We start from the raw sequence: 26,022 nt of genomic DNA on the forward strand, positions 1-26,022 counted from the left end.
CAAGCAGATACAATGACAGGAACAATCAATGAACTTCATTGAGAACTACAACAGCTAGAAAGGATGTCAGGGCTTGTAGTTCATACACACACACACACACAAAGCTGATTTCAGAAAGTGACAGCTAGTACGGGGAACTTCTTCCTGTACTGCTGCCATAAGGAGGAGGGACCTGGCAGGGGCTGCAGCATTGGGAACAAGTTACATGTTTCACCCTAACAACGGTTGGAACATGTAACATGTTTCCAAGAGTGAACTTGTCCTTTAAGGGTGGGTTCACACCATTGCAAATTGGATGCGGGATCCCAGCATCCAATTCGCTATAGCAGGAGATTTTGACCGGCTCTCTATGGAGCCGGTTCACATATCTCAGCAGCGGTCCGGTGTGTTTTGCACAAAAACGCTGTGTGTCTTTTGGTCTGTTTCAAGTCCGAATTCAGCCCAAAATTCAGACTGAAATCGGACCTGGCACGGTGAACCAGGATGCACAGGACCCCTGCTGTGAGCCACATGTGGCTCATATGTGAACCGAGCCTCGGTCCTTTAAGTTGCAAAGTGGGACCTCAATTGATTGGACTTGTTTTTCCAGCACATCTCACAGATGATCAGTTGGATTGAGATCTGAAGAATTTGGAGACCAAGTCATCACCACAAACTTGTTGTGTTCCTCAATCCATTCTTGAATTCATCAGACCAGTGGACCTTCCATTGCTTCATGGTCCAGTTCTGATGCCTGACACCTTTCTATCAGAACCAGAATCTAGTTTTCAGCAATTTGAGCTACAGTAGCTCTTCTATTAGATCAGACTACATGGGCCAACCTTCTCTCTCCATGTGCATCCGTGAGCCTTGGCCACCCATGACCTTATTGTCGGTTTGCTGTTTTTCCCTTCCTTGGCCAACTTTTGGTAGGTCCTGACCACTGCAGACTGGGGATGTCCTACAAAAGCTGAGGTTTTGGAGTTGCTCTGCCCCAGTTTTCTAACCACTACAATTTGGCCCTTGTCAAAGTTAGTGAAATCTTTACACTTGCCCATTTTTTTTCTGCTTCAGGGACAGGTTCACTTGCTGCCAAATACAGTGCCTTGAAAAAGTATTTATACCCCTTGAAATTTTCCAAATTTTGCCATGTTACAACCAAAAACATAAGCTTATTTTATTGGGATTTTGATGTGATAGACCAACACAAAGTGGTACATAATTGTGAGGTGGAAAGAAAATGATAAATGGTTTTAAATTTTTTTTTACAAATAAATATGTGAAAAGTGTGGCGTGCATTTGTATTCCGCCCTCCTGAGTCAATACTTTGTAGAACCACCTTTTACTGCAATTACAGCTGCAAGTCTTTTTGGGGATGTCTCTACCAGCTTTGCACAGTGACATTTTTGCCCATTCTTCTTTGCAAAATAGCTGTCAGATTGGATGGAGAGCGTCTGTGAACAACAATTTTCAAGTCTTGCCACAGATTCTCAATTGAATTTAGGTCTGGACTTTGATTGGGCCATTCTAATACATGCATATGCTTTGATCGAAACCATTCCATTGTAGCTCTGGCTGTATGTTTAGGGTCATTGTCCTGCTGGAAGGTGATCCTCCGCCCCAGTCTCAAGTCTTTTGCAGACTCGAATGCTGCGTACATACGGTCGGACTTTCCAACGAGAAAGGTTTCGATGTGAGCTTGTTGTCGCAAAGTCCGACCGTTTGTATGCTCCATCGAACATTTGCTGTTGGAATTTCCGCACGCAAATGTTTGAGAGCAGGTTCTCAAATTTCCCGCAAACAAAACTTTTTATCGGAAAGTCAGATCGTGTGTACACAAGTGCGTCGCACAAAAGTTCAGGCATGCTCTGAATTAAGCAGAAGGAGCTGCACTGGCTATTGAATCTTTTTTTTTCTCGGCTCGTCCTACATCTTGTACATCACCACGTTCCCACGTTCTGAATTTTTGGCCAACATTTGTGTGACCGTGGGTATGCAAGACAAGTTTGAGCCAACGTCCTTCGGAAAAAATCCACAGTTTTGTTGGCAGAAAGTCCGGTCATGTGTACACAGCATAACAGGTTTTCTTCTAAGATTGCCCTGTATTTGGCCCCATCCATCTTCCCATTAACTCTGACCAGCTTCCCTGTCCCTGCTGAAGAAAAGCATCCCCACAACATGATGCTGACACCACCACGTTTCATGGTGTGTTCAGGGTAATGTTCAGTGTTAGTTTTCCACCACATATGGCGTTTGCTTTTAGACCAAAAAGTTCAATTTTGGTCTCATCTGAGCAGAGCCCCTTCTTCCACATGTTTGCTTTGTACCCCACATGGCTTCTTGCAAACTGTAAATGGGACTTCTTATGGCTTTCTTTCAACAATGGCTTTCTTCTTGCCACTCTTCCATAAAGGCCAGATTTATAGAGTGCATGACTAATAGTTGTCCTGTGGACAGATTCTCCCACCTGAGCTGTGGATCTCTGCAGCTCCTCCAGAGTTACCATGGGCCTCTTGGCTGCTTCTCTGATTAATGCTCTCCTTGCCCAGCGTGTCAGTTTAGGTGGACGACCAGGTCTTGGTAGGTTGGCAGTTGTGCCATACTCTTTCCATTTTTGGATGATGGATTGAACAGTGCTCTGTGAGATGTTCAAAGCTTGGGACATTTTTTATAACCTAACCCCTCTTTAAACTTTTCCACAACTTTATCCCTGACCTGTCTGGTGTGTTCATTGGCCTTCATGATGCTGTTTGTTCATCAAGGTTCTCTAACACACCTCTGAGGGCTTCACAGAACAGCTGTATTTATACTGAGATGAAATTACACACGGGTGGACTCTATTTACTAGTTATGTGATTTCTGAAGGAAATTGGTTTCATTAGATTTTAATTATGGGGTATCAGAGTAAAGGGGGCTGAATACAAATGTGCGCCACACTTTTCAAATATTTGTAAAAAAAATTGAAAACCATTTATCATTTTTCTTCCACTTCACAATTATGTCCCACTTTGTGTTGGTCTATCACATAAAACCCCAATAAAATACATTTAAGTTTTTGGTTGTAACATGACAAAATGTGGCAAATTTCAAGGGGTATGAATACTTTTTCAAGGCACTGTATATCCCACCACTTTCAGGTGCCACTGTAACCAGATAATCAATGTTATTCACTTCATCTGTGAATGGTCATAATGTTATGGCTGATCGGTATAATTATTATACAGTATTAGAACTCACTTGGTACAGAAGGAGTAGCTGTTTATTTAGAAGCGGTATAATGGAGCGCAGAAATGTTATATTTCTTACTATATAAAATATATGACAGTGTAAGTTTTTGTTGCAGGAACTGACTTCTCCACGACTAATCAAGAGTCACCTACCCTACCAATTCCTGCCAACAGACCTGCACAATGGAAAATCCAAGGTAACTTTGAAAAAGTAAAGTTGGCCATACGTGTTGCAACCTTCTGGCAAATTTAAAGCTACAGTATCTCACAAAAGTGAGTACACCCCTCACTATTTTATTCTATCTTTTCATGTGACAACACTGAAGAAATGACACTTTGCTACAATGTAAAGTAGTGAGTGTACAGCTTGTATAAATCAGTGTCAAGTTGCTGTCCCCATAAAATAACTCAACACACAGCCATTAATGTCTAAACCACTGGCAACAAAAGTGAGTACACCCCTAAGTGAAAGTGTTCAAAAAGGGCCCAAAGCATCAATATTTTGCGGCCATCATTATTTTCCAGCACTGCCTTAACCCTCTTGGTCATGGATTTTACCAGAGCTTCACAGGTTGCCACTGGAGTCCTCTTCCACTCCTCCATGATGACCAGTGGCGTAACTTGAACCTTCAGGGCCCCCGATGCAAGAAACCATGAAGGGCCCCCCTGAACCTCAGCCAGGGCCCTTCCCTCCGAGTCCGGCGGTGGAACTCCAGGGCGCGGTCACAGGTATGATCTTTGTGAGCCCTGTAGTTCCACCACTGGTATCAGTAGTATCAGTAGTTTTTTTTTATTATGGCAGGATGGGGCCCCCGTCCCCAGAAGAGATGAGGTCCTTTTCTCCAGGGCAAATTAAGTTACTGCCCCCAGGTGAGAAGGGGTCCCTGTCCCCAGGGGAGGTGGGGGTCCCTGTCCCCATGTGAGAAGGGGTCCCTGTTCCCAGGGGGAGATGGAGGGGGTATGTAATGGTGTGTGGGCGATGGGGTCCTCTCACTCACCATGACCAAGCTGTAGGCCGCGCACTCATCCATGTTGGCCTGGGCTCCATCCAGTGTGCTGGATGGGCGATCAGCATATCAGCATGGAGTTCTGCTAGTCACCCTCCACCTCCAGCCATCCATGTGCATGGTGCACTGGTACCCCTAGCTGCCTATGCTGCTGCCGGCCATATGTAGAGGGGGCTGCATGGGCCCCCTGCATCACAGGGCCCGGTTGCGGTCGCGACTGCTGCACCCCCTATAGTTACGCCCCTGATGATGACATCACAGAGCTGGTGGATGTTAGAGACCTTGTGCTCTTCCACCCTCCATCTTGAGGATGTCTCACAGATGCTCAATAGAGTTTAGGTCTGGAGACATGCTTGGCCAGTTCATCACCTTTACCCTCAGCTTCTTTAGAAAGGCAGTGGTCGTCTTGCAGGTGTGTTTGGGGTCGTTATGATGTTGGAATACTGCACTGCGGCCCAGTCTCTGAAGGGAGGGAGAAATGCTCTGCTTCAGTATATCACAGTACATATTGACATTCATGGTTTTCTTAATGAACTGTAGCTTCCCAGTGCCGGCAGCCATAACCCCGGTATCCTCTTCTTCGGCCGGCGGTGCGGTTTCTAATAATAGTGATCTCTACGGTGGATTCGCTCCGGTGCCCTCCTCCGCTTACCGGAGCCGTCGGCAGTGGTGGTGGCGATCAGATCCTCTTCCTTGCTGGGTATGGAAACGAGTGAGGGGAAGGTGGCCCCCACCCGTCCCCATACCATTGCAGGGTGGAAGCGACGTCAAAATGTTTCTTCCGCCTATAGCTCTTAAAGGGTCTTCTTTCTTTTTTTTTTTTTCTTTTTTTTAAATTACAATTTTTTTTTTATTGCATTTTAATGTAAATATGAGATCTGAGATATTTTTGACCCCAGATCTCATATTTAAGAAGTCCTGTCATGCTTTTTTTTTCTATTACAAGGGATGTTTACATTTCTTGTAATAGGAATAAAAATGACACCGTTTTTTTAAAGAACAGTGTAAAAAAAAAAAATTAAAAGGTAAAATAAATAAGAAAAAAAAAATATTTTTTTTAAACGCGCCGTCCCGCCGAGTTCGCGTGCAGAAGCGAACACATACACGAGTAGCACCCGCATATGAAAATGATTTTCAAACCACACATGTGAGGTATTGCCGTGATTGGTAGAGCGAGAGCAATAATTATAGCCCTAGACCTCCTCTGTACCTCAAAACATGCAACCTATAGAATTTTTTAAACGTTAATAATGGAGATTTTTAAGGGTAAAGGTTTGTCGCCATTCCACAAGCGGGTGCAATTTTGAAGCGTGACATGTTGGGTATCAATTTACTCGGCATAACATTATCTTTCAAAATATAAAAATGTTTTACTTTACCGTTGTCTTGTTTTTTCATTCAAAAAAGTGTATTTTTTAAAAAAAAAAGTGCGCTTGTAAGACCGCTGCGCAAATACGGTGTGACAGAAAGTATTGCAATGACCTCCATTTTATTCCCTAGGGTGTTAGAAAAAAAATGTATAATGTTTGGGGGTTCTAAGCAATTTTCTAGCAAAGAAAACAGTTTTTAACTTGTATACAACAAATCTCAAAAAGAGGCTCGGTCCTTAAGTGGTTAACACACCTGCTCCCCATTCACACCTGAGACACAAACGAGTTCCATGACACCGGGGAGGGAAAATGGCTAATTGGGCCCAATTTGGACATTTTCACATAAGGGTGTACTCACTTTTGTTGCCAGTGTTTAGACATTAATGGCTGTGTGTTGAGTTATTTTTGACGGGACAGCAAATTTACACTGTTATACAAGCTGTACACTCACTAATTTAGATTGTAGCAAAGTGTCATTTCTTCAATGGTGTCACATGAAAAGATATAAGAAAATATTTACAAAAAATGTGAAGGGTGTACTCACTTTTTTGAGATACTGTATATCAATGGAGCTAAAAATGTAAATTCTAAGCAATAGAATGCGGAAATTAGTGGTTTTGATCAATCACAAGATGTTATGGAAAATGCCTTGATTGAACCTAGCCGAAAAATCCAGTCTCTATCAACAAAATGCATGCTCCTTGCACTGTAGCACAAATGACTGGCTCCTTGTGCTGCTTCTCCCTCTCCCAGTCTGAGCACTGTACAGGAACTGCTACTACCAATTCAGAATTGGCAACTTACACTGCTTACATTCAAAAATATATATTATTGATGCATTAATACGTACAGAACTCCATTTATTTACTTGGAGGTCAGCTTTAGAGCCTGGCTCCAGGAATTCTAAAAATTTACCTTTGCAGTGGGCCCCCTCACACTGCAAGGGTTAAATGCAGATTCCTATGATACCTAGTGGCCAAATGTGGTATTTTCCAATTTAAATAAAAAAATAAATAAAAAATTTGACCAGCACAGGATAAAAGCCCAATAACAAGCGTTTTTTCTTTTTTTTTGCCCTATTAACACAGAGCAAATGTATCTGTACTTACACTCGGTAAATCGCTATGCATTTTTATACAAATACACTGCTGCACAAACTTTACATCCTGTATAATAATAAAAATAGTAATAATTAATTACATATACTTATACGTTAGGCCGCGTACACACGCGGGGACTGTTCGCTCAACTTTGTCCGTCAAACAGTTTCAGCGAACAGTCCGCTCAAAATTAGCATGGACGGACTTGCCCACACACGACGAACGAACAGTTTGCTGAAACCGTGCGCGATGACGTGAACGGCACGTACGACGGGACGGAAAATACGACGTCCTATACACTGCATTACAACTTTCGGCGTGTAAATCCTTTCTGAGCATGCGCGGAACTTAGTTTGACGAACAAGCCTACACACGAGGGGACTGTTCGCTGAAACCAAGTTTCAGCGGACAGTTTTTCGGAATTTCCGAAAAACTTTGTTCAGCAGACTGTTCGCTGAAACTGTCCGCTGAAAGCCCACACACGGGCGGACTGTCCGCCGAAACACTGTTCAGCGGACAAAGTTGGGCGAACAGTCCCCGCGTGTGTACGCGGCCTCAATGCTAAGGTCATAAGTGATTTTTTTTTATATATTTTACCCTTATATATTATAAAAGAGTGCTCTGAACTTGCAGAAAGTATGAGTTGGGGACACACACCCACAACCACACAAATATCATATTGGGAGCAGCGGCTGTGTTTCAGTTGACATCAATAGGACTGCCTGCATGGAGATGCACAGAACACATGTGCACGATCCTGCATGGGCATTCAGAATGGTACAACAAAATGTAGCGCTAAGTTGATAAAGAACAATATACATGCAGTATATCATATGGATATACAAACATGTAATAGTGCAATGAATCACACAGTGATGCAGAGCATGTATGGAAAAAAAAATGAAATAAATGTACAGTGCTAAAAACAAAACTAAAGAGCCCCAAAGGTCAGAACCAATAATGGATCACTGTATACAAAGGTGAGTTCAAATGAGATAGAACATGAAAGGAGTCCACACTTGAAGCAGAATTGATATTCAGAAGTAGGATGTAACGGCCTTGACAGCACACAGAACATCAGGGGTAGTGCGTCCTCCACCCAGGGTGAGGGGTAAATACTCTTACCTGATGAAGTGGACTTACATGCCAGCGACAGTGAGTCAATCACGCTAGAAATTCCAGAATCATGGAACTCCAATGATGAATCCTGGAACTCCTACGGATGAAGATGAGGCAGGAACTCAGATGGTGGTCAACCAAATTGCAAACAATGAAAGCAAAACACTCAGAAGAAACAACACATCAGAAGGTATATGGAAAGAATGCCTCCATACGGTGTAGATAAAAATGGATCGGTTCATTTCAAATACCAACATTGATCCATAAATATGTATATAAAATTGTGATCAGAAAGTAAAAGCAATGTGGGGAGCTGATAGAGCAAAGCCTGACGTGTTTCGTCCTAATGGACTTCAACTGGACTTCATGCCCCAGTTGAAGTACACTTTACATGTGCTTGCACACAACTCTCACTTTTGGATAGTCATTTTATGTTATTTGTGTATTATTTGCTGAGGGGTCATACCTTGAAAGTCCTGTTTCCATCTGTTATTTTGGGTTTGATAAACCCAATTGGAACATTGATTCCACCATCGTTTACCATTTACTGTGATCATAAAACTCTTTTAAAGTTAGAAGGGGGTTTCACACAGTGGAGACACCATATCCTTATGGCCAGGAAGTTACAGATCTTAGGGAAAAGTCCATGCATGCAATCTTGTGATAAATGCATAAAATGATCAATCCCTCTATGCATTTCACAGAGAACATGCTCATCTTTCTCATGACTATAGAGCCGAGAAAGTCCTGAGGAAGAGGAACATTTTCTCCTTGTGTAGACTTGTAGGGTAGTTGGTGGCTACATCCTCCATATTTCCCTCTTTGTTGCAAGGGTCACATAAGAGGCCTACCCTAGGGTGGGTTTTCTGGCCTACGCTAGGCACTATGAACAGGGCCACTGCCTTACATAGGGGGTTACCTTTACTGGAACAACTGACTGATCTCCAATAAACTCTTTTGATGTTACTGTATGCCACCACGGTCACTTGTGCATTTAGGAGGGACACACAGAGCCCTTGTCCTCTCCATCTGTCCAGGGTATCGCCACTACATTACTCCCAGTAATGGTATGGGGTCCTGCCATAAACCTAGCACAGACTCTATGTGTACACTTCAATTAACTCTTTCTCTTCCATACTTGTGCATAGCTTGAGGGACTCGCTGGTGCAGATCTGCTCCCATTACTATGGGAGACAGATCACTGCTGAAGGAGTGCCAACATTTCCCTTGCTGCATGGGGCTACCTCACCTGTCACATGTACATGCTTAGGACAGGCTGTTGTAGAAACTTTTGTTATCCTTGGTAACCACTATATTTCCACACTGTATGAACTCTTGTACCATTATTTTCATACCCCCATGTGTTTAGTGACCTGAGCTGTAACTGTATGTGCCAGTTACTTGCATTACACCCCTTTAGTAATTTCAGACCAGGCAAAGGCAATGTTTCAAACGCTTTAACTGAATAAATTAACATGATGACATATATGTCTGAAATAATGTGCAGTCATTTCCCTAACATCCCTAGTCCCTAACTTGGGCTTGTGGCCGCCCCAGTATACCTACATAGGGAAGAGTCTATAACTGGTTGAGTTCATGGATGGCATCAAACTCAGACCTTGACATGACATGGGAAATCCAAACTATGACAACGAAGGCAAGTCAGGGTCCCTTAGTAAGACAGAACGGACCAGACCAGAACTGAGCCGGGCAGAGAGCATGCTGGGATCCGGACCTTCAACGTTTATATAGCACATAGGACGACAGGGGTCGGACCCAAGAAAACCCGCCAAGAAAAACCCAGGAAACACAATTAACTCCACCCTTCCCAGCTGGGGCAGTGTTAACCACTATCTGCCTGTAGACTGACTGATAATATGGAAACCCTATCGCAAGAGCTGCTTTTCACATCTGACACCAAACATTCCCCATAGACCCATACTTCCTGGTCACAACAGTACATGCATTGTGGATCAGTTTTGTTGTTTGGTGCCGGTGCTCAGATCTGGAACCGTTTTTTTCAAATATTGCTGTTCTTGGAATTTATTAGGCTAGAAAGGTTGGCGGCCTGGAGGCTGGAAAGTCATTATTATGATCAGCTCATTGTAAACTCAACTTCTGCTGCAGGTTATCTACATGGCACGAAACCCGAAAGACCTGGTGGTGTCCTACTATCAGTTCCATCGATGCCTGCGGACTATGAGTTACCGAGGAACATTCCAGGAGTTCTGCAGGAGGTTTATGAATGACAAATGTAAGAAAAATGTTGACAGCTTTCAGCTGAGGGTTTTCTGAAATTTACTGAAGTAATGAACACTTTGGGGGTTTATTTACGATAATTCTGTGGATGAATGTCACAAGCGTTTACCCAGCTCTGACAAATTTCCCCCTTGTTTTGTCTAATAAATGTATTTCCAATGATAATCAGCTCCAAAACCTGAATGAAGCATTTCAAGAAAATACTGCATTATTGCCACTAGATGGAGCCGACATTAGACAAAATATAGGGAAAATTATTCTTTATGAAAATGTATTACTACTCCATAAAAAGAGGTAGGTACAGCAGATGTTGACATGTTTCAGCCATGACTGCCTAGTGAACAAAGCCTCCATGGCTAAAACACGTCAACATCTGCTGTACCTACCTCTTTTTATGGATTATTAATACATTTGAAAAGACTGAAGAGCATGTATGGAGTTGCGGATCATCTTTTTACTGATTATCGTGTTGGCAGTTGAGTGACTGCTTTTCCTGTACCCGACAGCTCAGGAGAACATACAGTTGATTTGGGGTGGTAGCACCATTCTCTTTCTTTTTGTTGAACCTGTCACAGTTGAAGCTTCCATCCATTGTTAAGAAAAATGTACAGGTTCACTTTAATGTGAACAATTTGATATTTATCTTCGAAGGCCATTTAACAAACAGAATTTTTTTCTCTCTCTCTCAAAGCCTGTGTGAGAATTTTCTGTAACCAGTAACATAAAAAGCCAGGACAGACAGCAGACATGGTGTAGATATTACATTAATCCATTGCAACCAATCAGATACAACCCTTGCTTTGTTTAGAATTTTCAGAACATTTAAACTGTATTTGGTTGCTATATGTTGGTGTGTTCAGCATTTAGCTCTGTGGCTTGCTTGACTCATCAGGGAAGATTTAATAAAACTGCAGCACTCAGAATCTGGTGCAGCTGTGCATGGTGGCCAATCAGCTTCTAACTTCAGCTTGTTCAATTAACCTTTGACAATAAAACCTTGAAGCTGATTGGTTTCTTTGCAGATCTGCACTAGCTTTTGTACGCTCCAGTTTTAGTAAATCTCCGCTACTACATTCTTTATGAAGACACAAAATGTTGCAAACTGTTTTATTTGGTTATGTAAAATCTCGTCTCACCCTTACTTTTTTTGTGATTGCAGTGGGCTACGGTTCATGGTTTGACCACGTCCAGGAATTCTGGGATCACCATTTGGATTCTAATGTACTTTTTCTGAAATATGAAGATATGCACAAGGTGAGGCCACTTTCTGTCCAAATACAGAACCATTCATATCAGTTCAGAGCTCAGAGTCCACCTATTGCCCATGCTATAAATTGCACCTAAACAGAAGGTGCAGTGGTGTAGTGGTTAGCCCTCTCAGCTAGCAGTAAGAAGGGTTGCTGGTTTGAATCCCAACCACAACACTACCTGCCTGGAGTTTGCATGTTCTCCCTGTGCCTGTGTGGGTTTCCTCCGGGTACTCTGTTTTCCTCCCACAAGCCAAAGACATGCAGGTAGGTTAATTGTCTTCTGTCCAAAATTGGCCCTAGTATATGAATGGGGACCTTGGATTGTGGGCTCCTTGAGGGTAGGGACAATTGTAGACACTCACTCAGGATGGACTGGTGTCTTTATTCGACCTTGCTATGAAACGATGAACTATGAGAAGTACACATAGTCTTGCTAAATAAAGGGTAATAGAACAGCAGAAATGCTCACTTTCCTAGAGAACATGTTGCTCCAGCTTTACTCCAGTGCTGATGAAATCTCAGGGCCTAAGGTAAGGACAAATTGATCTGAACTCTATAAGTTCCCTTCAATAAAAATCATATGACCAAAGACTTTTGGTCATATCACCAGAACTGGAGGGAGCATCTCTCCTAGAATGTAAGCTTTTCTAAATTCTATTATTCTGTACATATCCAACCAGAAAGACAGTTACTATATCTTCAAAATGGAACTTCAGTCATAACTTTTGGTTAAATTTATCCCAATTGGAGATATTTCATAGTATTCCTTGTCCCAGTGATCATATTGCAAGGACACAAAACCATTAAATTTTTTATTTTTTTTAAGATTACATTCTGACTCTATGACAACGTTATCACTGGAATAGAAAGCGATGAAGAAATTTAAATTGACAATTGCTTGTTATGCTGGGGACACATGCATAAGCGTCACACAGTTTCTTTTTGTTTCATATTTTTTTCCTGTGTTGGAGAGTCTTATCTTTCACTACTGCTGTGTTCATTTTTATTTCAATTTGAATGAGCAAATGTTTTTTATCAACTTTTTTGCATGATCTGCCAGACCAAATAAAAAAAAATTACACCATGCACTGCAACTCATTATAAGCAATGGAAGATTTTCCAATTCTATCAATTTAAAAAAAAAAAAAAAACAGAAGCTAAAAAACTAGGTCAGTCTTTCACTGGTTTGCGGATCAATTCTAATGCAAAAAGCAATGCAAAGGCAACTGCGCCCCCTAGTGGTATATTAGCAGACATGTTGCACACACAATTCTAAATATTTTGAAGGTAAAATCCATTTCTATGTAATATTGGTAATACATTACATTTTGTATTTATTTTGTATACACTGATATATTTACAAAACACAACAAATTCTCTATTGCTAACAGCAAGCAATCAGATTCTTAATTTCACTGTCTAACCTGCACTAAAAAAATAAATAAAGGTGAATTAATTTTTTTTTTTTAATTTTGAAAGTGAGCAGCTTAATGTAAATAATTGCTTTTACTCTGTATTAATGTTTTACAGGATATTTCTTTTTGTAGTTTATTGCACAATTTCGTATATATGGTAGTGCTGAACAATGGTTGTGGCTTGCTGAGCCTCTTGTATCACTGCAAGTTTAAAAATTGACTGCAGTCTCTAATATAATAAAACACTCTCAGCTGCCAGTACACTATGGGGTTGATTTAATAAAACTGGAGTGCAAAATCTGTTACAGGCTGTACATAGAAACCAATCAGCTACCAGGTTTTATTGTCAAAGCTTCATAGAAGAAGCTGACGTTAGAAGCTGATTGGCTACCATGCACAGCTGCACCAGATTTGGCACTCTCCAGTTTTAGTAAATGAACCCAGTGTGACCTAGGCTGGCAGCTGGGAAAGAGCACATTTCCTTTTTATTGGCAATAGTAATAAGATAGTCCCATCAGACCAGTAATGGACCTTGTTGTGTATTGAAACAACCAAGGGGCGGCACAGTGGTGTAGTGGTTAGCACTCTCACCTAGCAGTAAGAAGGGTCACTGGTTCAAATCCCAACCACGACACTACCTGCCTGGAGTTTGCATGTTCTCCCTGTGCTTGTGTGGGTTTCCTCCGGGTACTCCGGTTTCCTCCCACACTCCAAAGACATGCAGGTAGGTTAATTGGCTTCTGTCCAAAATTGGCCCTAGTATATGAATGGGGACCTTGGATTGTGGGCTCCTTGAGGGTAGGGACCAATGTGAGTGTGTAACTGTACAGGGATAGGGACAATTGTAGACACTCAGGTTGAACTGGATGGACTGGTGTCTTTATTCAACCTTATTAACTATGAAACTATAACATTACACAATAGTGGGTGGTGATAGAGATACTGTCAGGTTTTTAAAAAAAAAAAAAGAAACAACCAAAGAAAGGCAAAATAGGAAAACATAAGCACCCCAGTTTCTGATGTGCATACATATACAAGAAGAATGCCATACTTTCTGGAGGCAATCTTACCTATTATTCCCGTACTGCAGAGCAAACAGGCTAACCACTCAGATGACATGCTAAGCACTAGATTTACTGCTTTTGTCTCCCTCCAGGACCTTGGCACAATGGTGGAACAACTGGTGAGGTTTCTGGGAGTGTCTTACGATAAGGCTCAGCTGGAGTGCACAATAGAACATTGCCATCAACTTATTGACCAGTGTTGTAACGCAGAGGCCCTTCCTGTGGGTAGAGGTATGTGTATGATAGACTCCATCATCTTCCTTATGGCAGTCCAAGGAAGTAGCCATTATTTCTCTAGGCACGAGCATCCAACAAGAATGGAGGACTTTTTTGTTGCATGTGAGAATGAGAAAGGGTTCAGTGGGCTGGAGATCCTGCCCAGTAACATTACAGCTATGCTAAAATCACAAAGCCCATTACATATATCGTTGTCCTATGTCACATTTTTTCTTTAAGGTTGAGTGTCTTCATCAGGATACATTTTGTCTCCTCCATGGAGCCCACAGATTTCACAGCGTAGGTAGAAATGAAAAGGCCCTCCTAATGCGCAGCTTTGGCCATCATTTATATTTAGTCATTGCAAAGCAGTATGAGGAACTGGCCGATACTACCACCACAAGTAAGAAAATAATTTCTACTTGCCAAGAACAGTCATGTTCAGGAGGCCTTTGGTGGCCATACACATGACAACTAGTGATCAGTCTGGGTTATGAGCGATCCCAGACAGGCTTTTTTGCAAGTGTGTTTTTTCATTTATTTTATATTTATGTTAACCTTTATTTTATTTTCTCGCCAGATATGTAAGTTTGATACATGTTTTATGTTCTGTTGGCTCTTTTTCTTTTCCTTTGAATGTCATGTATATTTTCAGTTCTAATTTTGTTTCTTTTTAGTGTATTGGTTGTTTTCATTCTGAAGATGTGAGCAGGCAGTTCATTAGCTTGTAATTCATGTGCCCCAGTTACAGGATCGCAGCAGGGGGCATCAGGTGGGTGTCTCATTCATATTGCAAGATTGTCTCATAAAAAATACAGCAAGCTGCAGTGCTGCCCGGAGGAAGATGGTTATCGGAGGTTATCTGTGTTCATGAATTAGGTTTCACAAATATTTTAAGAAGGTGCTTGCTATGTGTTAGGGGGGATTTACTAAAACTGGTGCACACAGAATCTGGTGCTGCTGTGCACAGTGACCAATCGGCTTCTAGGTTTTATTATAAAAACTTACTTGAACAAGTTGAGGTTAGAAGCTGATTGGTTACCGGATTCTGAGTGCACCATTTTTAGAACCCCCCCCCCACTGGGTCATTGTGAGTGTTTACAAGTTCCTGAAAGACCTGGAGCACTCAAAAAGCACAAGAGTCACCCCTTCTTTCTTTTCTTTTCCATGCTTTGGTCCAGCAGTACCCATTGCATGTGCTGATCATCTTGTAGTGGTTGACAAGATCTTTAAAGTCAGGTATAGACACCTCAAATCTCAGCCGTTCAACCTGCAAGAGATTGAGAGGAAACTAGACTCCCCTATTCATGCTAAACTGCATGGATGGATCTCCATTGTATTCAGGCAGCTGAAGCTCTCATGGCTGCTGGCACTGCTGAACCGTAACTGCATCTGATAGAATGGTACATCTGATAGGATGCAGTCACTGTTGGGCTGCTAATTCTCCACCTGGCTCAGTTGATTTTTGTATCAACTTTGGTTGATTCCAGTGGTGCTTGCAGAGATACCCATGGCTCAGATTTCCTCTGATTCAGCAGGAATTGGCAGAAAGCCCACAAAGATTACTGCTGGCGGCTATAGCTGCTGGTAGTAATCAAATGTAAAAAAAAATCCAACAGACTGGTTGTACCCAGGTCCCTGCTGAACCAGCCGAATTTCAGTCAATGGCTTTATGCAGACTGTCACCCTATTCTTCCAGCATTTTGGTGTTCGTTGTAAGGATAGGTTTAGCAGTTAGTACACACTGTACAACTAACAAAAATGTACACAAGATAATTGCATTTAAAATTATACTAAAGGCTATTTTTTTTTGTTAAATTAAAAGAGAGGTTATATTTACCTGCATTGTGCTAGGATATTGCATAGAATGGTTTTTCTCCTCTTCTGGCAGTCCCCCACCAGCTTTGTCACCTTTCTGCCCTTGGTGCTTCCTTAACAAGAAAGGTGCTAAGGAGGCACCTTTGCATGCTTGATCCTAAGCGTTGGACCCTTTTAAGGAATACTTGGTGTGTTGATGAAATTTCTTCACTCCGATTGTCTACGGTTTCCAGCATGTGTTCATTACAGCACCTAGCATTACTGAACAGCCATTTTCAGCAAGGTGTGCGTGGGGAATATTACATTTGGACATGAGCCTAAGCTGGGCTGTGTGTGTCCATAGGGACACACAGCGCCAGTAAGCCACCCCCCTCACTGACATTTTTCTGACAGCAGCAGGAGCCCATGGCCCCACTGCTCAGTGTCTCCTGTGAAACCAGAAATTGAGGGGAGCGGTGCTGCAACCAGGACAGTGTTACATGAGTAAAAGGAGTCAGGTGAGTGTTTAGGAAGGGGGTGTGTAGGACAGGTAGTGCCACACTTTTTATCTTAATGCAATGAGTACATTAGGGTAAAAACTTTTTGAATTTAGAACCACTTTAAGGAGTTCCTTTCACTTCCTATCGAGAAAAATGTTGTCAGTGGGACAGGAAGTGAGGGTAAATCTCTGAACCAAGGCTCTTAATAGAAGTAAAAATCTGTCAAAGGGTTTAATTCCTCTCCACTTCATCCAAAACTATGAAAAATGTATGCATAGTCCAAAGCTTTTTTAAATTTTAGTTTGGGATAATAGGAATGGGTTAGAACGCCTGTCAGTTTCATGTTTCCTTTGTATCATATTTAGGAGTTTTTCCTTCACTTCCTGTCCCAAAGAAGTAAGAGGAAGTGAGAGGAATTCTCTACAAACTGAAAGAACTGCTATTTTAGACAGCTGTCAATGGAACAGGTGTCCCCATTGTAAGATTCCTCCTCACCTCTTGTTCTGGTGCAAAATGTTACTTTCCCCATCACTTTCTGTTTCTGTGACAATGGCCACAAGACAAATAGAAAGAGTGGGTCTTCCCAGCGGGGACACCAATAAAAACATGACAGGGGTTCTAATGCTTCCACACTCTATCCAGAATAGCAAAAAAAGGTTTGGGCTTTACATACTCTTTAAGTACTCCAGCATTATTCCGATTTTTTATTAATAGTCAAAAGTTTTTTTATTTAAAGACTGTTTTTTTTTCCTTCAGGAAGGGTCGGCCTTTGGAAGGATATTTTCACCGTATCCATGAATGACAAATTTGACCTGGTGTACAAGCAACGGATGGGGAAATGTGACCTGACCTTTGACTTCAGCTTATAGGAAATGCATGCAATGATTACCCATGTATTAGCTAGACAAGCTTATGGCCTCTGTTTCTATTGGCTGCACAATATACTGTAATTATCCTGTGTAATATTCTGCCCCCCCCCATTGCAGGGGGTGGGGGGGCGGCTCCCAGGCAGCTGCCTGTCTCTCAGTATTTCATGGCTTCTTTTGAGTTAACTCTTGCAGTGTTGGAATGGTGACCACTGCGTTGTCGGGTCCTTGGTGTCAATTGGAATCTCAGAGCTGAAGATCTTATAGGGCCACAGGGAATCCTGGGACGGCGCTGAGCTGCCTTGGGACCTCAGAAATGTAATGGCTTGTACACACAGGCTCCAGAACAGAAGGCGTCCCTCTGTGACGCTTCTACCTTGCCTGATGGTGGAAATGCATTAAGCCATAAGCTTGTTAACGTTATGCAGCATAAAAACATATGTTATGATTTACACTCCCCAACATGGTCATAGAGACTTACTCACTAAGGCCAATTTGGTCAGATGCAGCTTTGCTTGCCATTTTGTTAGCCCAATAGTTATTATTCCGGAGGTTTTCAACAGGAGGAAATGTAAAGTGGCCCCTCATACCTCCTATCCTTAACCTGACTCCCACCTAAGTCCTAAATCTTAACTTATACAACATATACCCAAAATTATCACTTAAAGCAAATTTGTTACTAAGTAAAATTGCTCAGAAAAGCTGTACCTGTAAAATAAGAGTATATAGTTACATATATATATATATATATAGTTACGTAAGTATTGTAGTATAAATACTTACCTTTCCTACTGCATATACTGATAGGCACCACATTGATGGGGAATCAAAATTGGTGCCAAAAACATATGTAACAAAACAGTCCCATAAAAATTATCACTATGGGGTTAATTTATTAAAACTGGAGTGTGCACAACCTGGTGCAGCTCTGCTTGGCAGCCAATTAGCTTATAATTTTAGCTTGTTCAATTAAAATGATTGTAAAGGTAATATATTTATTTTTTTAAATAACAAACATGTTAAACTTACCTCCTCTGTGCAAGGGTTTTGTACAGAGCAGCCCCATTCCTCCTCTTCTGGGGTGCCCTGACCCTTTCTCTTCATCGCGTGCCTGTGCCACAGCTGACACAGACAGCAGGACTCAGCCCCATCCCCTGCTCTCGTGTCATTGGATTTGATTGACAGCAGCAGGAGCTATCCAATGAGGACAGAGACAGCGGCTGTAGAGGGGCAGCTGTAACACAGAAAAATAGAGGCATTAAGGTGAAAAACCTTGACTCTTTACACCTCCTTTAAGCTTTGACAACAAACCTGGAAGCTGATTGGTTTCTATGCAGATATGACCCAGATTTTTCACTCTCCAGTTTTAGTAAATTAACCCCTATCTGTTTTTGGAGGAAATTCATACACACGTCAGAACTTAAAAACTCCAAGCACACAGAGTGGTGAAGATTAGGAACAGGACCCAGTTGCTGCAGTGCTAACTATTGAAGCCTTACTCCAGGCCCCCCAATTCACCTCACCTCCTCCTTTTGAAGCCCCAGCAGTGTTGTATGCTTTTTTCTATACTTGCCTTTTCTAGGTGTCTTAAGACTGTTCAAGTGATATGCAGGGTCCTCTTTACCTCTTCTCCAGTAAGGGGTGGACTCCTCAATAATGCAGAGAGCAATGCTGGTATTGGTGACAGCATTGTTGTATCTGAGCGCTATGGTGGCTTCCTCTATGGCAGTGATGGTGAACCTTGGCACCACAGATGTTTTGGAACTACATTTCTCATGATGTTCAACTACACTACAGAGTGCATGAGCATCATGGGAAATCTAGTACCAAAACATCTGGGGTGCCAAGGTTCGCCATCACTGCTCTAGGGGTTTGTCCATGAATCTTACACTCACAGAATGTCCTCAGTCTTCCACATTTAATAAATTACCCTGGATATCCTTATTCCTGGAAGACTGAGGACATCTATTAGCAGAAAGGATTTACTGCATGTGTTAACAGTGGCGGTGGAGGTAAACTTTGAAGCCTTAACTTCTTTTTTATGTTATACACATCCTGGAACATCAGTTTAAAAATTGAAAAATTGACCTAGGCTGGGCTTTAAAGTGGATGTAACCCTCCCCCCCCCCAATTTTTTTAAAATGAAGACATCTACCCGGTACAGCAGAGGATGTCGTGTCATCTGTGCCCAATCTTGCCACAAAGAGTTAATCCAGCTCAAAGAAATCCTCATCTTTTTTCAGTAAGATAAAAACCTACACAGAGAAATCTGTGCCTTTTCTTCCCATTGTGCTGTGACTGACAGGTCATTTACTCATCTCATGTATGAGCGTGAGAGAGACATTCTGTGTACTTTCCCAGCTTCACAGCCTCCCTCCTTTGTTCTCCAGCTCTCCCAGGTGCTAAGTGTATGTGCACATACACAGGAGTGACACGGGGCCGTGAGCACGCTCTGCTTCTCCTGTGAGCGCACTTTTGACTCCTCTGACTCAAGGTTTGTCCTTGTGATGCTGCCTGGTCAAAGGGAGGGTAGAGGTGGGCGCGGTGTCTAGTGATGTCATGACTCTGCCCAGGGCCGCTGATAGAAATCATGGGGCCCCGTACAGCCTACCTGACGGGGCCCCCTTCAGCTCCACCCTGGTCCCTCCTCCAGCCCCACCCCTCGCCCCTCCCCAGATGGTCAGAGACTGCAGATATAGTACAGGAGATGGTCAGGGACTGCAGACATTCCACAGGAGATGGTCAGAGACTGCAGACATACTACGGGAGATGATCAGAGACTGCAGACATACCACGGGAGATGATCAGAGACTGCAGACATACCACAGGAGATGATCAGAGACTGCAGACATACTACAGGAGATGGTCAGAGACTGCAGACATACTACAGGAGATGGTCAGAGACTGCAGACATACCACAGGAGATGATCAGAGACTGCAGACATACTACAGGAGATGGTCAGAGACTGCAGACACACCACAGGAGATGATCAGAGACTGCATACATAGTACAGGAGATGATCAGAGACTGCATACATAGTACAGGAGATGATCAGAGACTGCATACATAGTACAGGAGATGATCAGAGACTGCATACATAGTACAGGAGATGATCAGAGACTGCATACATAGTACAGGAGATGGTTAGGGATCGCAGACATGATTGATTCAGGAGATGGTCAGAGACTCCGTTTATGGCTGAACCCAGTGTACAAGTATATAGTATCACAGGGCTGATCCACTCTATTTAAACCACCTCTGCAAAATCAAGTCAGTGATTTTTCTTTGAAAGTACAACCAAGTGACAGAAGACGGCTTCACATCCAATTTCCAAAATACAAATTTTCTTCCAAACAGTGAACTGGTCAGGATTACTGAGGACAGTAACCAGTTAATGGGTCTGTGAAGCTTCTAGCCTGATTCAGAAGTAAATCCTTCTCCAAAAAATAATTAAAATATCAAACAATCTGTGCAGCACACAGAGCTCTGGCTAAATAGTTGATTATAAGCTGAAATGGTTAAAAGCTGCTGCAGAGTCTTCCAGAAATCTTATCAATGTGATCAGACAATGTGCAGGTCAGGTTAGGCAGATAAAAAAAAAAGTAACCAGCAAGACAAGAGGGAGGGGAGGCTGATCGATAACCTGTACACTGGCTGATCACATAGATATCTGGAAGACACTGCAGCCGGCCAGTTACATGTAACTGTGCTCCAGATCCTGTTACCTGCAGAACTTGTATAGCTCTAGTCATATGTCCTTGTGTCTCCCTCCTGGCTCTCCCCCATTCAGCCCCACTCCAGCATTGTTTACAGTTAAAGGTGAGGCTGAAGAAGGGGAGGGCTACACTTTTTTTTTTTAATTAGTTACTATGCATTCTTTCATCCCTGTTTATATTGCCTGGGCCCCCCCTGGTGGCTGGGCCCGGTACAACAGGGCCAGTCTTACTGGCTTATCAGCGGCCCTGACTCTGCCCATTGAGCACCGGGTAACAGACCCTCCCACTGAATCTGGTGTTTTGCGGGGCTCAAAATTCAGAAGGGGGAGATATTTGAAAGGTAAGGATACATGCAGGAGGCATGTATATCCATATAGATCAGCACTATGCCAGTACTTTCTGAATGATAAGAGTGGGCTTACATCCATTTTAAGCCACTGAACAGGCGCCATCAGAAACACCCCAAACATAAAAAATTGCAAATGGCAAAAACAATTTTAGCTACATAACTTCTCCCACTGCTGTTCACTAATGAGACTTTCTATGCTAGCTGAACCCAAAGTATATTCTGGTCCTTCTGTAGGGACTGGCGAATGTCCAACCCATTCTCACCAAGCCTTGCGTGTTATTGCAATATGTTATCATACCCTAAGGCAGCAGAATCATTTTAAATAGGCTGGGCTGTTAACACACCTTAGAGCATGAAAAAGCAGCATGTGTGATGTACTGTGCTGCAGTGTGGGTGTCTACTATTTTAATATTGTGTTGGTATTTTATTGAAAAGTAAGGAAAAAAGTATTAATACTGTGAAGGGCCCTCAATATATCAGGGTATCTGTAGGTAAAAGGGTCTACATACACTGGCACTGCAGTTAAATAATCTCCCCTACACAGACAGGCAATACACGTTTATCCTCACACTCATTTGTTACAAAAACACGTTTTTCAGTCTGGATCCTGTGTGTACAAGCCCCAATGTATACAGTAATGCAGTTAGAGTGTCTACTCTGTTCGAGTCTCTTGATCAAAGACATCTGTAGGTGGAATGGTTCTTATTACCAATACCAACCAATCACCTTTTTTAGTTCACTCTCCAAAATTTGCTAGAAACAAGAAAAAGCAATCTGATTGGTTGATGGGGGCTTCTCCGGATACTTTGATCATGAGTCTCTCTCTTTCTCTCTCTTATGTGGAGTCATAGTTCACTGTATTTTCTAGCGCTTTTAAATGGAAATTATTGTCAAAATCTTTCATATATCTGAACCCAAACATGGAACGGACGGTCGGCGATTCGCCGAAGCTGAATGTTGTGTGTGAAACGCATCTCAGGGCTATGTTGTCGCACTGGTTGTATGATATGTGTCATCCTTCAATCAAATAAACTCCTGGTCTTATATATCAATCCTGAGTTCTGAGTTATTTTTCTAGCAAAGTAGTGTTCACAAAGTGGTACTATAGAATAACAATGAAACACTGATAACAGGTAGGTGTATATAGAAAAAGAGGATCTGTATATTTCTTCTTCAGTAATATTCCAAGCAATTTATTTTTGTCTTATACTGTGCCCACGCTGCATGCGTGAACTGTTTGTTTTGGTCTAGGGCAGGGGTTTCCAAACGTTCTAAACAAAGGTACCAGTTTACTGTCCTTCAAACTTTGAGGGGTCAGACTGTGGCCAGTGTAAGTACAAAAATGCTCTGATGTCACTGGGAGTAAACAATGCCCTATCATTGGCATTAGTGAGAAAAATAAAGCTCTATTGTTGGTGTTAGTGGAAGGTATAGTGCCCCATCATTAGTGTCAATGGAAGGAATAGTGCCCCATCATTGGTGCTAATGGAAGGAATAGTGCCCCATCATTGTATCAGTGGGAGGAATAGTGCCACAAGGGCCAGATAAAAGCAAGCAAAGGGTCCCATCCCACCCCCAGGCTGCAGTTTGGTGACCACTGGTCTAGGGAATTGGAGAGCCAAGATATAGTCACCTAATCTTCTGATTCTCCCAACACTGTTTGCTGCGGCTCCTGGCTCCCTGCGGCCTAACATTCTTTTGCAGTGGAATTTTCCTGACGTTATCATGCCCATAGACCGGCTCTGGATGTGAAGATGTTAGCAACAGTCCACCGCTGGACATGGGGGAGCTAGGTTTTCCAGAGGATCGAAGAATCGGGGGAGTGTAGGCTCTGTATTTCGATAAAACGAGCAGTTAGAGATGAAGAGGGTTCCTCCCTGGGAATGCGTTACAATTTAATAAAGTCACATCAGTAATTTAGAATCCAAATGACCATTTAAACAAGGTGCTTTGGTTCTGTACATTCTCCAGCTGCTGTGGATTGACAGTTAATATCACCAGTACAGATGGGATGGGAGAATTGTGGATGTATTATATCAGTGTATTTGTTGCTACCGCTGCTATCCCAGTTGGCACACCATTGTCCCTGTTTACTGGGATAATATTAATAAACCCATCAAATGCTCAGGGTCAGCCCAGCTGGAGTGTGTGGAGTTTTGGTTGGAAAATGGAGATGAAGTGTTAGGCTGTCAGAGGCTTTTGAGAGAGGCTCCCCAGTGTGTGTGTGTGTGTGTGTGTGTGTGTGTGTGTGTGCAGGGGGGGGGGGGGGGTAGGGGGTGGAATCTGTCCTGGGCTCAGGTGTGGAAGGGATCACTCTTCATGACACACAGGGGGATCCTGACACCAGGAGGCACGGGAGCAAGGAGAGGGCAGTAGGAGGACACTGCCAGCAAATCTCCAGGGAGGAAGACAGCCACGTGGGCTGGTGAGTGTTGCAGTCAGAGGACTGAGAGGCATGCCTCAAGGAACTGGGTCCAAGCAGTCTGGGATGGATGCAGAGTCAGTCTGGGAGGACAGTGGAAAAGTAGCCAGGTGAACTAGTGGAAGGGGCAGCTGCAGCCCGGCAGGCTGGCAGTGCCTGAAGAGGTGGTACCGGGAGCAGGAGCCACAGGAGAAGTACAGCTAGCACTAAAGGGGCCCATGGTCCATGCCGGCAAAGGGCATTTACAAGGATCTGACTGAGTCAATGTTGGATTAAAACCAAAGTGCTAGCAGGTCCTGGGAATTGTAGTTCTACAAGCAAGTCTGTGCTAAAGGTAGAAGAAGAGGAGTGTTTATATACCGCATGTACTGTATATAGGTTAAATCCCTGAAGAGTTCTGCGGATCAAATGGAAATCCCATATTAACCCCACCCCACCCAAGTTCAAATCCCCTTAATAAAAAAACAAAAAACAAAGCTGCAAGGACTGGTTCTTGTCTCTGAAATGAATGGAAAATGCAGGTGCCTGGCTGTGCAGGGTGGGAGATAACCAGCATTCACCAGTGGCTCCTGCGAGGGTAGTGCGTCATCCGGGATATCTGCCCACCGTTAACCTGCCGGCTATTGCTCCTAGCAACCAGAGTTTTTCATCAAGCCAGGGAACTGTCTGTGCCTTGTTCCAGAAGACCACCAGATGGGTTGAATCAGGGAAAGGCTTATGTACTCTGCTTGTTTGTGAGTGTCATTGCAAAACCAAAGTGCCATTGTCCATAGAAACCAGTGGGAGCTGCCCTGCTTACCCATTTTCCCCAACTGTGGCTGGGATGGACACTTGTGCTTAAACTTGCTATTCAGTAACCTTTACCATGTGCTGTCACCCATGGCAACCACGGTGGGGGCGATCACGCTTATGGATTAAAAATATCTCCAGCGATCTGCTAATGCTGCATACCTCCCAACTTTTAAACTTCAGAATGAGGGACATTTAAAGGATGAAGTGACCTGTGGCGCGCATAGTGTGGTAAAATGGGTGTGGCCCAATGCTTAAAAGGGTGTGGTTTACAAAAACATGCTTCCTTGTACTTATAAAAAAGGCTTTGATCGCTGTGACACAAACCCCAGTACAATCATTAAAAAAAAAAAAAAGACTAAAACGCTTCCATTACAAATGGTTTTGCCCAAACTGTGGAAGAGTGTGTTTCGCTAATTGTGGATGGATTTAGCAGTGCATTTATTACAGTGCAAGTTCAGGAATGCATTGCCTACAAGATGCAAGGTTCAGGGGTGCATTTCATACAGAGTTCTAGGTTCAGCAATGCATTACATACAAGGTACAAGGTTCAGGAATGCATTGCGTACAGAGTGTAAGGTTCAGGAAAGCATTTCGTACAGAGTGCAAGGTTCAGAAATGCAATACCTACAGAGTGCAAGATTCAGGAGTGCATTGTACAGGGTGCAAGGTTCAGGAATGCGTTACGTACAAGGTGCAAGGTTCAGGAATGCATTATGTGCAAGGTTCAGGGGTGCATTTTGTACAGAGTGCAATGTTCAGGAATGCAATACGTACAGAGTGCAAGGTTTAGAAGTGCGTTGTACAGAGTGCAATGTTCTAGAGTGCGTTGTACAGAGTGCAATGTTCTGGAGTGCGTTGTACAGAGTGCAAGGTTCAGGAGTGCGTTGTACAGAGTGCAAGGTTCAGGAGTGCGTTACATACAAGGTGTAAGGTTCAAGAATGCGTTGCGTACAGAGAGCAAGTTCAGGAGTGCGTTGTACAGAGTGCAAGATCCAGGAGTGCGTTTTACAGAGTGTAAGGTTTAGGAGTGCGTTGTACAAAGTTCAAGGTTCAGGAGTGCGTTGTACAAAATGCAAGGTTCAGGAATGCAATACGTACAGAGTGCAAGGTTCAGAAATACAATAAGTACAGAGTGCAAGGTTCAGCAGTGCGTTGTACAGAATGCAAGGTTCAGGAGTGCGTTATACAGAGTGCATGGTTCAGGAGTGCATTGTACATAGTGCAAGGTTCAGGAGTGCATTGTACAGGACTGCCGGGAGGCATGATGCTGGACATAGTGACTTTGTGCTACAAACTCCTGCTTTTTACAGTAAAGTGTGCCTGGAGATGTCTACTGTTGCCTGGGGTGATCAGGGTAAGCCTTACACTAAGGCATTGGCTAAAACCTTTATTGTTACTACTGGCAATCACAGTGCAAATCAGTGACCACCTGCTCCCAGTTGCTCAGGCACAGTGGGTGCCAAGTGGCATGTCCAGACAAATTCTGCAAGCATCAGAAGGCCTGCAAACTTCAGTACAGCTAACTAGGGGTTACAGCCACGCACACATAAAGAGGCCTGCTTATCAGGTCTGC

The 26,022-nt window shown here is 43.0% G+C and overlaps 1 protein-coding gene across 1 annotated transcript in view; it reads left to right on the forward strand.

The window, feature by feature from the left end:
- The window catches only part of SULT4A1 (sulfotransferase family 4A member 1), a 57,702-nt gene extending 35,415 nt beyond the window's left edge, over positions 1 to 22,287 (forward strand). The window contains exons 3-7 of the mRNA XM_077469389.1: positions 3,323 to 3,403; positions 9,930 to 10,056; positions 11,221 to 11,315; positions 13,883 to 14,021; positions 17,060 to 22,287. Of these exons, the coding sequence (XP_077325515.1) occupies positions 3,323 to 3,403; positions 9,930 to 10,056; positions 11,221 to 11,315; positions 13,883 to 14,021; positions 17,060 to 17,172 (555 nt within the window). The 3' untranslated portion in view covers positions 17,173 to 22,287. The remainder of the gene's footprint in view (positions 1 to 3,322; positions 3,404 to 9,929; positions 10,057 to 11,220; positions 11,316 to 13,882; positions 14,022 to 17,059) is intronic.
- The last annotated feature ends 3,735 nt before the right edge of the window (positions 22,288 to 26,022 follow it).

Source organism: Lithobates pipiens, unplaced genomic scaffold (assembly GCF_037356315.1).
Source record: "Lithobates pipiens isolate NorthernLeopardFrog02 unplaced genomic scaffold, aLitPip1_a1.2 Scaffold_8, whole genome shotgun sequence".
NCBI classification, from domain to species: Eukaryota; Metazoa; Chordata; class Amphibia; order Anura; family Ranidae; genus Lithobates; species Lithobates pipiens.